Source organism: Rousettus aegyptiacus, unplaced genomic scaffold (genome assembly GCF_014176215.1).
Source record: "Rousettus aegyptiacus isolate mRouAeg1 unplaced genomic scaffold, mRouAeg1.p scaffold_m13_p_7, whole genome shotgun sequence".
In the NCBI taxonomy this organism is placed as follows: Eukaryota; Metazoa; Chordata; class Mammalia; order Chiroptera; family Pteropodidae; genus Rousettus; species Rousettus aegyptiacus.
Genome location: NW_023416310.1, coordinates 19,050,796 through 19,065,772, shown reverse-complemented (window position 1 = coordinate 19,065,772; position 14,977 = coordinate 19,050,796). Strand labels below are relative to the sequence as shown.

The 14,977-nt window shown below is 36.9% G+C and overlaps 1 protein-coding gene across 9 annotated transcripts in view; it reads right to left on the bottom strand.

Moving 5' to 3' along the window:
• Positions 1-13,057: 13,057 nt before the first annotated feature.
• LTBP1 (latent transforming growth factor beta binding protein 1) overlaps positions 13,058-14,977 on the bottom strand; it is a 337,195-nt gene continuing 335,275 nt past the window's right edge. For all 9 annotated transcript variants that reach the window (XM_036224209.1, XM_036224208.1, XM_036224207.1 and 6 more), the window contains one exon: positions 13,058-14,215. In XM_036224209.1, coding sequence (XP_036080102.1) covers positions 14,034-14,215 — 182 coding nt within the window. In that variant the 3' untranslated portion in view covers positions 13,058-14,033. The remainder of the gene's footprint in view (positions 14,216-14,977) is intronic.

Here is a 14,977-nt window from a genome sequence, read left to right as displayed (position 1 = left end):
GGATGACAAGGCTGACTCAGTCCATCGATTGCTTCTAGTAAGTCTTCGGACACTTCCATTGATGTGTACCCAGTAAGGGGATTTTTTTTTAAAGATAGTATTATCTTAACTAAGTTAGGACTAATATTGAAAAATGGCTTTAAAAGATTTCTGGAAAAAAAAAAGTAGCAGGTGAAAGAAAAATAAAAGCAGAATAAACTTCAAGAAAATAGCAGAGAAAACTTTCTACTCTGAGCACAAACTTCATCAGCCATAGAATGAGGTTAAAAAAACAAAACAACAAAACACTAAAAAACATCTCTTCATCAACCACATTATGAGTTGATAATATAATTAGGCCAGCAGGAAGTAGTCCTTCCAAATTGAAAACTATCACGAAGACCATTTGAAACCTGGATTTATATTCACCGTCATTAATGATAAAAATCATCCCTACTTGGCTAGCATATTATCTTAAGATATTAAATGGTAATAATATGAAATCCAGTGATTAGCAAGGCATTTAAAAAGCTAACCATCCAGAACAGGAAGACAAACATCAGCATTTTTTCTGACATATTTAAAGTTATGTGGAATAAACCTAGTTTTTGACAAATCTCACCAAATCTACTGATAATTACATAAAAGCTTCTTTTGAGGTTTTTCACTTTATAATTAATGACAAAAGCCACAATTCTAGGTTCTTCCTGCCATAGTTAAAAAAAAAATGGTTGAAATAATTGTGAAACAAAATAACAAACTGAAAGGCATTCCTTTGACAACAAATTTTTTTGGAAGTCGCACAGAAAGCATTGCTGAAGATATGAAGAAACAAATATTGGGACAGATTATGCAGTATTGGCCATGTATTTGGGTGAAAGTACAAATGCTTGTAACAAGTCTCAGTTAACAGTATTTCTTAGATTCTATTTCAATCATTACATTTCTGAAGAACTGCTTTCTTTTGTGTGTGAGGCATTAAAATAATCCTACTGAAAAATTCTACCAGAGAATATCCCAATGATAAATGATTTCATAAGTATAAAACCATATTTTATGAAAAAAATTGTTGAAGTATAACTATTGAATTCAGAAGCATAAAAGGTATTCCTGCTGAGAAATGAAAGGAAATCTTTCAGAAATCTTTGACAGGGATGTTCATCTCCGTGGTGTTGATTCAGTATTTCTTTCTCTGGGGAAGGAGTGCAGCAAAGAAATCGATGCTAGAAGTAAACACCGTACTACTTGATGTCACTGATGCAGTTGGTTTTAACGAAAACCTTTAAACAGCAGAACTTACAAAATTGTAATGAGATGAAGAGTCTGTTGAGATTGCATCATAACCCATTTTCTACCCATATTGCTTTCTTCTCTTCCCTTCCCTTCCTTGGCATTGTTCCGAGGACGGCTCCTTCATTCAATACCTGTGTACTGATCTTCATTTTAGAGTCAGCTTCCCAAGAAACCCAACTTTCAGCAATGGCAGGAGTGGTCCAAGAACATTGATGCTCATATGGGATTCTGAAGCTGCTACCCACCTGCCGGATAGCAGTGAGGATGCTGACCATTAGAAGAAGGAGGGCTGCTGCTATGTAATGAGACAGAGAAGAATGTGGTGGCCTCCTAGTGATCCACTGGAGTGCCTCCCGATGTTTCCTTGCTCATCTTAATGAAAAATGGACAAACACAGCAGTCATGAAGGCCAAGGTGATCTGGAGCTCAGAGTCCTCAAGAATGAGCATCTGGTTCATGCCAACAAGTAAGCCATCTATATAGCAAAGATGGTAGCTGAGAATGAGGCAATCTAGAATGGGTAGTAGATTACGAGTATCAGTTTTGGCCCTAACTGCTTACAGCTGGGGTTGTAATTTATCCTACATTAAACTTCTTACCCATTTCCTCTAGGAAAAAAGGTATAGTAGGATCTTGGAGGAATTCTTCCCAGAATTTATATGGAGAAGTAGATATGAGTAGCGCAAATGGTGGACCATAGTGATGTGCCACTCTGACCCATTTAAGATTGAAAGACTCATTCCTCCAGTTATTGAGGGTGCTATTGGATGATGGTCCTTAGAAATTACCTGTGGCTAGAGAGGTCTGCATTGCACAAAGTTGTACCTCCTTCTCCAGGGCAGCCATATCCAATAACTGGTCAGTGTACAGTATAAAGACCCAGACCCCTCATTTTATCTCAAGACAACATTAAAAGGCCATCGCAGCTCCAAGGTCCCCAAAGAATTGGCCTAGTTTTTGTTGAAACTACACCGCAGCCCTATTTCTTCCTCTGTCCAATACTGACTTCCTCGTCTTCCCTTCCAGTGTTGATCCTGAGACAGCTCCCCATAAAAATTCCTGCACACAAACGGCATCCCAGGGACTACTTCCTGGAAAACTCATACTTCAACATGAGCATTGTTGAGACACCTGATAAAATTTGAAGACGAGCTCTTGATTGGATAATAGGATTGTATCAATATTAAATTTCCTGATTTTTGACCATATACTGCATTTATAATGTCCTTATTTTTAGGAAACACACACTGAAGTAAGTAGAGGTAAAGGCATACTTCACCTGATATGATTTAGAAAAAATTGTACATGGACAGGTGGAGGATCAGAGAAAGAGAAAAGAAAATAGAGTAAAATGTAAACAATTGGCGAACCTGGGTAAAAGGCATAAGGGAGTTATTGTATTCTTCTTGCAACTTTTCTGTAAGTTTGAGTTTATATCAAAATCAAAAATTACAAAAATAAAGCAATAAGACCTCATCCCATTTTCGGTGATTCTGATTCAATTGTTAGGGTACCAGCATCAGTATTCTTCTTTTTAACTCCCCTGGGTCAACAACCATTGGTATCATGGGAAAGGTCAACATTAAACAGGAAATTTTAATGAAGTGTGAGGAGTGTTATGGGAGAGGAGGTATGGAGTACTAAGGGAAAACATACAAAGAGAACCTAACCTAGTTGACTGGGTCAAGGAAGGTATCTTAAGAAAAGTGACAGTTAAGTTGATACCTGACACTTAGATCAAGGAGTATTGATAGGAAGAAGAAGAGGAATATTCTAAGCAAGAACATGTGGGAAAACCTCAGAGGAAGAAAGAATGAGTTAAATTATGGAACAAAAAGAAGTTTATTGTGACTGAGTGACTGGTGACTAAAGTGTAGACGGCAAGAGGGACCATGGCATGAGATAAGTCTGAAGCAGTAAGCAGGGGATATATTGAAATTTATCTTGAAGACAGTGGAAGGCAACTGAATGTTTATAAAGGGGAGTTCCATGATCAGGTTTATACTTTTATAACATCACTCTGGTTACTCAGTGGACAGTGGATTGGAGGGAGGCAAGAATAGGAGCAGGAAGACCAGTTAGAAAACGGTGTGGCAATAGGAAAGTGCCTTAGCCTAGAAAAGTAGAAATAAAAAAGATGAGATGTGGAAGGAAACCAGAAATATTTAGGGTGTAGAATCAATAACGCCTGCTATTGATCGGCTGTGGGAGATAGTGGGAGGGAGTGAAGGGTGATGTTCAGTCTCTGGGTTGGACAACTAGACAAGGCAGGGAACATCTAAGTTCCACAGGAGGAGGGGCCTTGCCTGTCTTGGGTACTGTTATATCCCCAATACTCAGCCCTAGTCTGCAGGTGTTCAAGAAATATTTGTTGAATGAATGAATGAATGAGTAACCCTGGAAGATAACGACTTTAATTTTGGATATAGAGAATGCGAGTGCCTGTGAGACTTTTTTTGAAAGTCCACTCTGGGGATTGTATAACCTTTCATTCAATTCTGTAGGTAGTTAGTGAAGAGATAACACCTGTGTCCTAATTTCGAGATCATTATTCTCCCTAGTATTTCGAAGTCTGAAGTCCCCATGAGACCTCTATAATCAATATCTCATCACGTTGGATGTAATTTGATTTTTTAAATGACATAGTGACTGAATATTGACCTTAACTAATGGGAAAATTGCCTGATGTTTGTGGTCATCCAGATTTCTTTATCCTGTTTGACCGTAATAAATATAATTGGCTTTCCTTTTTTACTTTCAGTTTTGAACTTGAGCCTAGCACATCATATGCATATCACATTAAGGTATTCTGGTAAAAGTTCACTCTAAAAGCATGGCATTTTAAGGTGGACAAGAAGGACTAGCTAATGAGTAGGGGGGGAAAAGAATAAGAATGAAGAAAGATCCAAGGATTTTCACTGCCATCCAGTGGTGGTCCTCTCTGATAAATATGGGTACAAAACCCATAATAGCTGTTTTCCTCAGCAGAGTTTCAAAAGCCATTCATTCAAGTTTAGGTAATGCTAACTTGGCATGAAAACTGTATTACGTTTTCCCAATTTTAAAGTAATAATTTCAGTTGGTCCTCTTGCGGTCTTGAAGGCCACAGGCTTCCATAGCAACCAGTTTAACAGTGTACTCAATGTGGCAAAAATCTGACCCATTACACATCAAACACCTGTCTTGGTTTCCCTAATCCACCCCATAAGCATACCTTTATAGAGAGTGAACTCCATTGATTCACCTTCAAGTCCCTACAAGACATTTCCAAGTCAATTTTCATCTGTGCTTTTAAAAATGTGAGCTCCTACATAGACGGTTTAGGGCCCATGGAAATAAAAGAGAAAACTGGCCAAACCCCAACTCAATGATTTTAACCAAGCAAGAGCCTTTGCCAACCCACTGGAGAGAAAAAAGTACATCATTATCACAAAATTTAGAAAAAAAGAAAAAGTTGGCCCAAGCATATCATGTAAGTTTGTATAAAGCACTCTTTGGACTTGATGAACACCATCCAGTTTACATGAAGCTCATAAAAGTGTTAATATTTCCCACTGTAAAAACATATGTATAGTATTCTCTGTGCACTAATAATGTGGCCTGTTAACCAAAGTTTGACCTTTCTGTGCTGTAAATTCAAGCCCACACACCAGCTTGTCCAAAGTCATAATCTCTGGTAGTGATGTCATTCTTTGACACTAAAAGCAAACACTGCCCAGATCCATTTCCTTGCTCCTGCAAGTTTGCAGTTCATTGTAGAAGTGCTCATGGATAGGGGTTCAGGAGACCACAGGACCTGGCTGTGCCCACTGGCTTGAGCTACTGGCTTCCAGGGACTGGCCCGGACTAAAAACAAAACAAAACAAAACGAAAAATGAAAAACCAAAAACAAAACAAAAATAACACTTCTAGAGAATGCTGTGCAAACTCTAGTTATATAATTAATAAGGGTATGAAGGCCAGAGCACACAGTTGGCATCAATGAAAGGTCAATATATATTATATATACTGGCAGATAAGACATGCCAGTTTTACAAGAAAATCTTGAGGTGGGGGAATAGGGAGGAAAAAATTGAAATAGTTTTCTTCTCACTTGTTTTAAAGAGATTTTTAAAAAGTGGTTCTGAAGATGCAGTATATTATATACAGGAGTCCAGATGAAAATCATTGGTTACAGTTATGCAATAATATTCTACTAACCCTGAAAAAAATGTGAAGTCATACGGTTAAAAAGTAAAGTCATATGGTTAAAAGGAAATATATCAGACCTTGGGTACTGAGTAGGTTATAGAACAAAATAAATTTACTGGTAAATGAAATCCCATATCCCACATAGAATACTGTATAAATAGATATGAATACGCTCTTTCAATGAATACTGGAAACCTAAGGTAAATCATAAAATAAAATAAATTTAAATAAATTTTTACAAAAATGAATACAAATCAACTAGCAATAGTGACTGCATAAAAACAATTTCCTATACAGTAGCCAAAGGTGTCAGGAAGAACTTGGCACAAAACACAGCAAGAAAATAAATGTGAAGGAAAACCTATTTCACGCACACACATATAGTAAAAGTAAATATTTCACTGAATATTAGTATACAGTAAACAAAAGAAAATATTAATGAATTCGAATACACGGAACTTGACCCTAAGGTTATATATATAAAGCAGTGCTTCCATTGGCTCAAAGATAGACGGCATTTGCTTTGCTCTGATGTTTGGTGTTGCTATGCTCTGCTACTAGGGGATCTCATTATTGTTACTGTTTTGTTGTTTTCTACTCTTTTTCCTTCACCTCTCCCCACATTCTCCGGCCTTCTGTCTTTAATGTGGATACATTGGGGCTGGGGGTGGGAGGATGTATACTGCCAGAGCAAATAATATGACTGAGTTTCCTAGATGCTTGGGCACTGCATTTGTTTGTTCTATGCCTCTGAACTGAATGTTCCCTAGACAAACATCTCTGGAAATATAACATACTCATGGTTTTAATTATGCACTAATGTGTACCCTTAGAGTTATATACTGTTTAAAAGAAATTGTTATAATTTCCAGTAATTTGCTAACTTAGTTGCCTGCTTAGAGTGGGGAATAAAAAATATTTTATTTTCTCAATCAATGGAAAAGTTTTTTGAATAATCCTAAGTGGCCTAGGTTTCTTAAATGACTCATTGGGTATTCTTCCCAAACAGAGGCCAGTTCAGGAATGTTTCAGACTTAGAGGTTTATTCTTGAGTTGCATGAAGTTTCTGAAAGCAACAAAACAAAAAATAAATTTCTCTTTAAATTAAACATTAATATTAAATTAAACATTAATATTCATCCTATGCCTCCTAGCAAATTAGGAATAGGAAAGAGCATTCATCACCAGATAAAAGGCACACATAAGAACACTTAAGAGTGCATCATATTAAATAGGTCAACAATAAAAGGATTTTCTTTATAATCAAGATGGCTGCTATAGCCATGCTACAATTCAATATTATACTGGAGGTCTTAGCTAGTTCAGTAGACAAGAAAATTAAAAATAAGGGGACTGGAAAGGAAGAAACAAAACTGTCATTATTCACAGAAGACACAATGAAGTCCTAAAATAATCTAAGGATAAATTGTTTTGATTAAGAAGACAATTTAGCATGGTTGTAATCAATATGTAAAAGTCATTTGTATTTCTATACATCAGAAACAAACTACTAAAAAAAATTTTTAAATATATCATTAATAGCAACAAAATCAAGATAATTAAGAATAGATCTAATAAAATATTTATAAAACCTTTATAAAGAGAATTATAAAATTTTGACTATATAAAGGAAAATCTAAATAAATGTGTTGGACCAGAAGACTCAAACTGTAAAGATGTTATTTCTCCCCAAACTAACCTATAGAATCAATCTAATTATAATCAAAATCCAAACAGGGTGATTTTGGGTTTTGTTTTGTTGTTTTTTACTTGTGTTTACTTGACAAGCTGATTCTCAAATGCATATATGAAAGCTAAAGGTTTAAGAGAATGACAAAACAAGCCAGAGAATGGAAGAAAATCTTTGCAAAACGTGTTATCTGGTACAAGACTGGCATCCAAAATAAACAAAGAAATCTTAAAAATCAGACTCACAGATACAGAGGACAATCTTGTGATTGTTAGAGGAGATGGGGTTTGAGGGGCTGGGAGAAAAATGTGTAGGGATAAAGAAGTGTAAATTTGTCGTTACAAAATAGTCACAGGAATGTAGAGTACAGCATAGGAAATATAATCAATGGTATTGTAATGACTGTGTGTAGAGCCAGATGGTAATAGAGTAATCCGGGTATCACTGAACTTTCTACATGTCTAACCAATGTACTATATACTTGAAACTCATAAAGAAATCAACAGTAAGAAAACAAACAATCCAATTAAAAAACGAACAAAAGATCCAAACAGATAACTCACTAAAGAAGGTATACAGATGTCTAATAATCATGTGAAAAGATGTTCAACATCAGGTCATCAGAGAAATGCAAATTAAAACATTGAAATCCCACTGTACACCTATTCGAGTGTTGAAAATCCAAAACAGTGACAATATCAAATTCTGGCAAGGTGGTTGAGCAACAGGAACTCTTGGTCATTGTCACTGGGGGGCAAAAGAGTTTGGTCACTTTGGAAGACAGTTTGGCAGTATCTTAAAAAACTAAACATCATGGTTGTGTTAATAGTGGCTCTTTGGTTGTAACAAATGCACCACATGAAAGCAAGGTGTTACAGGGGTCAGGGGGTATATGGGAGCTCTCTGTCTTTTCCCTCAATTTTTCAGTAAACTTAAAACTTCAAAAATAGTCTATTAATTTTTTTAAAGGCAAAGTGTGAACACTCCCTTAAGAAAAGGGGAAGAGTGAGGAATTTACCTTACCAGAAATGAAGACTTAAGAAAATCTTTAGTAATGAAAAGTTATGGTATTGATGCAGGGATAGACCCAGAATGATAGAACAGAGCTCAGAAACAGGACCACGCACAGGTGGAAGCTAGATCTATGACGGAGCTGTCTCCATGGGTCAGGGGGAGAAAGGTAACAGTTAAATAAAATGATTGATTCCAGCCACAGGCATATACCCTGAAATAATGCTTTCCAGTGTTTTTCACATGATGGCAAAAAGCCTATTTCACAGGATATTTGACACACTGTGGTAACAGGTAGGGGATTTGAGGCCTCTAAGTAGAGCTTGATGGATACAATTAATTTTCTTTACGTTAGAAAACCATTTAAAGAAAAATGAAATATGAAGTAGCAGGTATATTAAACATTAAAGGTTTTTTCTAACACTTCCTAATAAAATATTTTAAGTTTTGCTGAGAAATGAGCTTATAGCTGCAAACTCTTATCTTTTATCTTTTAAATTACCACTTACAGCTCCTGATCGAGACATTAAATTTTATCTCTGAGATCCTTCTCTGAGCCACCATCAGTGAAAAATGCACAAATAGATGGCTAAAACTTTTTAAATCTTCTAAAAATCATTCAGAAACAAAAGACATTTAAAATTATATTTAAAGGAGCTCTTCTTTTTTCACACTGGCAAATGTAAAGTTGAAATTTCTTGTCATGACGCCAGTGAATTTAGAATCTAATCGATCTTTTTCATGTCAAGTCTTGCAAAACATTGAAGCTTCATTTTGCAGAGTGTCCATGTATTGTTAGAGAAGTTGCCACCTGCTCTTGTGCATCTATGGAACACAACACCGCCCCGACTTCCAGAGACTTTCCCAGAGACCACAGTGCTCCCAAAGGGCTTTGTTACACCATCCTACAGCAGTGAATTGTTTACGTGATCACAGTTAACAGGACTGAGAAATCAGGCTGAGAAAGAAGGCATTTTGAGAAAAGAGAAATAGAATAGACAATTTGTGACATAATAGGGACCTTAGAGTTCACTTTACTCTTGATAAAACAGTTATAAGAGATAGAGAGGCTTTTTTGAGGTCTTAAAAGCAGGCTGTGCAAGAGCCAGAAATTAGAACCCAGGTTAGGTTTCCAAGATGCCAAGTCCAGTGCTCTTTATGTGAGACCACATTTCTGTGACAAATAGCAGGGGACAGGTAAAGTGGCTGTGTCGTTGCTTGCTTTCTTTTTTTCTCCCTAGTGAAATTTAAGACCCACACCATTCCAATTACTTCATCTGTTCCCAAGAGGTTCTACCCCACCCCAACACCCCAACTCCCACCCCACTCCACTCCCACCCCCAGTCAGGATCAGCTGGTTCCTCCTTGTCCCTATAACATTAAGTTCTAAGCTTCCATATGATAGCTTACCTCATTGCAGTACTGTTAGTTGGGCTCACATCTGTCTTCCGAGTTAGCTGTGGATCAAACAAACACTGTAAGTTATTCATCTCCATAGTCCCAGGGTCAAGCTCAATGGCTAGGGCAAACAAGCTATTACACTAGACGGCTTACATATAGAATCTTTCTGTCATCACAGAAAGTTCTATTGGACAAGCACTGATCTAGAACAATAATAAAGAGAAGGCAGAGAAGGCTTAGGGGATGAGAGGGGCAGTGAGGAGAGTTTCTGCTTTACCAGTGAGGGTCATCCTGCACTCTCCAGAGCCATCCCACACTCTCAAAGGCAAGTGAAAGCTGGTTAGAGGCATCTCACATTCCCGTGAGGATTACTAGTGTATTATCCTAAATCAGGGAGCTCTTATCACTGAGCAGTGTTTTCTGTCCTATTGGACTGTGATTTATTCCTGCACTTTGCAGATACCTTTCCTTATTGCTTTTGTTACTCATAATTGTGATTACCCATCACTCTGCTATTAATCTGTGACAGCCATCCTTATTTTCTTCTTACCGAATATTTGAGCAGTAAATCATAGGTGCTCTTGTGTAGACTTAAATCATTATTTGAAAATTAAGAGTATTAGGATCATTGTGTACGAATGCAGCAAGTCATTAGAGCAATTTCTAAATTCACAGTTATGGTTTGTACCCACAGCAGAGACATACAGAATTGACATGCCTGTTTTCTTGAACTGTTGACTCAAATAAAGTGTTTATGAACTTTATTTCATAAGTGTATTAGATTTGTCATTTTTTCCAATATTGAGACATTAAGATTTATCAGAATTCAAGTACGTTTTAGGACTAGAAAGCTAGTCCTTTGTATATGAGTATACTAAAGATAAATTATGCTATTTTTTTGAACCTATAACATCTTTGAGAGAGATATGAATGATAAAACTGTGCAAAACAACTTTGATATATTTAATAAGAGTTTGGTTTCCTTGACTTGTACTTAGTACTCATTTCAGCTAACATGGCAGATTTCAAGATTATAACTTCAAATTGCATCGGCTTAAATCAGATAGCCAGGTTGAGTGTTTTTGGAGTAATGTTTGAGTTTTGTAACAAAAGAATAGAATGCTATTGATAGTTGGTACTTGAAGGTATAGAGACCTGTTCTGGGGATGGACAGAGAAAGAGACCTGATTCTTCTTACTCAGGCAGCTGGAAACTGCATGCATTAGTATAATAGATTATATATAATTAGTATAGTGAATGACTAGAATGCACTGTACCAGGAGTCTGTCTCTTCATGGCCAATGAATTAAGACCACTGCCACAGAATCCCAAAACTGCAGTTTGGAGGACAACGGGGCATTAAAAGTAAAACTACAGTAATCAAAGAAAGGACCTAAAAGCACTGTATTACAAAATAATTTCCCAGGGCTATGAAACAAAATTTATGCAACAAAATTTACACAAGATATGTTACACTTAAAGCTATGTATTTTCATTACCTATTTGGGCATCTTCTGCTTAATGTCAGCAACCAGTAAAAATTAAATGTTCTATAAGAAAATACTAACAGGATTTATTATTTACCTCAAAGTCACCCAGCTAATTTCCTAAAAAAATAAGTAAAACACAATAAAACCATGTTGGAATGTAAGATGCTTAAAACATCTTCTTGATCATCAATGAGGTTTACAAAGTTGCTTTGCGTGCAGTAATATCTTCTCTTCCACCGTAGTTGTTCTTCTCACTCATGCACTCGCATAGCTTTCTTTTCACACATTTCGACACATGCTCTACTTTGCAGGGACTCGCATGACAGTAAGTGAAAAATAAGGGCTAGACAGACGTGGAAAGCACTGTGGGTATGCATTCAGGACGAGCATGTGAGCTGGTGGCTGGTCACACTGATTATGACACGGTAGGCTTCTCAGTGCACATCTACTTTGTTGGGAGTCTTTTTGCTTTTCAAACATCTATGGAAATTCCAACTATTATTATATTTGGAATACAACTCAAGACTGTGCCAACACAGTATTCTGAGGATATACATTTCTCCTATATATAAGCATTAAGTGAAAAATGTTATGAGATGGATAGGTACATTTTATGATGCTTGGGTATTATTTTAACTTTCTATTGCTGCTGCAACAAGTTACCACAAATTTAGTGTCTAGCTCATTACCAACCTTCATTCTAGTTGTAATCTTAATTGCCACTTGTCACGTATAATAATATATTCACAGGCTCTAAGGTTTAGGACATGAATATCTTTAATGGACCATTAATCTGTCTACTACAGGTATTAAAACCCAAAAGCCTGTCTTTCAGGAAAATGTTAAATTGGGAGCGTTTCTGCTGGGTACGCCTATACATAAGTAGTTTTATTTTTTTTTTTTAAACTCAGATGTTTTTATTAAGTGAAAAATGGAGTCTGAAATTCAGCTTAGGTTATAAAACAATTGCATGACTACAGATGTGGAACTTTGAAAGTTGCTATTTGTTCTACTTATCTTAGTTCGCTAGGGCTGCCATACAAAGTGTCGCAGATTGGGTGGTTTAAACAACAAATTTATTTTCTTACAATTCTGGACACTAGAAGTTCAAGATCAAGGTGTTGCAAAGTTGATTTCTTCTGATACCTCTCTCCTTGGCTTGTAGGTGGCTGTCTTCTCCCTGTGTCTTCTCATGATCTTTCCTTCTTATAAGGACATCAGTCATATTGGATTAGGGCCCACCCCAATGACCTCATGTAACCTTAATTACCTTTTTAAAGACTCTCTCTCCAAATATAGTCACATTCTGAGGGAGTGCAGGATTAGGTCTTCAACACTTGAATTTCGAAGGGACACAATTCAGTCTTTTACAGTATTTAACAAATTTAATAATTAGCCTGCAAAAGACTCTACATTAATAGAGAACCACTGATAAAAATAAAGGGTGAGGGGGGGTGATACAACTTGTACACATGTACTCACTGACAACTATTGTCAGGTAGAATTTTTTTTTGTCACCAAATGTTTATTGAGTACCTAGTATGTACACAGGATTGTAATAAAGGGGGTGTGTGGGAATGAAAGTGGGGCTGAATACAAAAATGAATTAGACAGACACGGTCTTCATGGACATGCATTCTAAATGGGCGGAACGGACGTTACTATTACAAATGCTATAATGTAAAATCCAGTATGCAAGGAAAACTTAAAACCCATTTAGTGTGGGAAGGCTTCCCTAAAGTGACAACATTCCTGAAGGATGACAAAGGATGAGTCTGGTGAGCAAATGCGGAGAGGGAGGTGGAGAGAAAATAGCATTCAAGGTAGATGCACCAACAAAGACCCAACCATGGGGAGGTGCTAGGGGAGTTTTGGGAGCTCTGTGGGGTGGAGGATAGGAAAGAGAAGAGTGGCTTGGAATGAAGTTACAGACTTAAAGTCACATCAAACATCACTCATCTCTGTGGTGCAGAGAGATAAACATTCACATACAGTTTGGAAATCAGGTAGAATTTTTTTTTTTCTAAAAAAAATGGTGATTTATTTTGCTTTAACATACAATGGTAAATATACTGGGACCATCAAATTTTCAAAAAATTTGCTGGGCTTACTTTACACATTACAATACTAATGTAAGTTAATTGGTTCTTCCATTTCAATGAAGGAAAGGGATTCAATTGACACCTACTAGCAGCTTGGCTAACAATGAACATTAAAATCAGACAATACACTGTAAATATAAAGTACTTTTCTCCAAATGTGTATAAAAGTTTTGAAATAAAATCACTGCCTGCTCCACAGGACAGACAAGTTGGATTTTAAAAATGCTCCAGACCAGGAACAGCATAACTCTGTGTTAACAATACTTACAATACAGTTTAACAATACTTTATCAAAGACTTGTGCATTTGAGATTTAAAAAACATATATGTTCAAATATATGGTGACAGAAGGAGATTTGACTTTGGGTGGTGAACACACAATGCAATATACAGATGATGTATTATTGAATTGTACAAAATTAAAAAAAAAATCTGAAGAAAAACAGTAGCCAAGGAACTGCACAACCAAAGAATGAAAATTATATAAAATATTTCCACCACTATTTAAATGCCAAATTTAATCAAGCAATAGTAAAAAAAAAACAACAACAAAAAAAAAAAACAACCCCCCCCCCCAAAACGACATAATAATACAACCTTCTGTTTATAATAACAGCACTGTCCCGCCTCTTTTCCACTGAATTTTACATATGAACAGACTATATATACTGGTTTTTCAGAGAAATGTCCATTTGGTCTGTCACACCAGTAAGGCTCATACTGAATCCTTTCGTTTTCTTCCAAGGATAGGCAACTCCATGATGTTCCCATATTTCCAACATTCTGGGTTAGGTGCGATGTCTCAAGTATAATACATTTCTTTCTCTTCCTTTACACAGTGCAGAGTATATGGGCTTAGGTTACGTAGATTCTCTTTTACTCCAGGTCACTGTCTTTTTCTAAATTCAAGGCGGTATTCAATGGCGTGCAGTAGTTGGGTTTGTCCGAGGGCACGTAGCCTGGCAGACACAAACACTTGTAGGAACCTTCCGTGTTGATGCACTTGGCATTCTTGCAGAGAGACATCCGGCTGTTCAACTCATCACATTCATTTACATCTGCAATAAGGCAAACCGTGCAGATAAACAAACTTTGATATAGGAAACGGAACCCACAGCTTACCTGAAGCATCAAGGCATCTGGCCTGAACATAGCCTGGCTGTTCTCAGCTTTCCCCCCAGGAAACTATAGTCTTTCTCATTAATGTCTACTGCAACCACATGCAATACAAACAAGACTTTCTAGATCTCACAAAGGTAGATTATCAGGGAGGTTCTAGAAGTTCGTTCCCCATTATTTAACACAACATGAACTTGTCAACTTGACATTTTACAGTCAAACCTCGAGAAAGCTGGAAGAACTACCCTACTTCTAAATTCCTTTCCGCAGGTACAGAACACATGTGTCAAGAGGTGTATAGTTAAGAACCAAACCAGTGAGCAGAGAGCTCTCTAAGCAGCCCTTCTTAACACTTAAGTTACCTTCTCAGGTTTCTTTCCACAGGGAAGAAAGGCTCTTATGTACTTGAGACACTTGTAATAAACCAGGTTACCTATTTTCCAGACCTACCGCAGACTGAGACTAACAAAACTGAAGTGGGAAAAGGGAACACTACAGGAGGGAGAAGAGCCACGAAACACACACATGCACGCACGCACACACACACACACACACACACGCATGCACACACGCATGCAGAAAAAAAAAAAACAAAAAACTTTAAGTCAAGGGCATTTAAGCACAGAGACCAACAGGTCCTGAAAGACAACCTGGAAGATCACTCTATGATCACACGAAGGATAAATGGTTACCACGGAAAC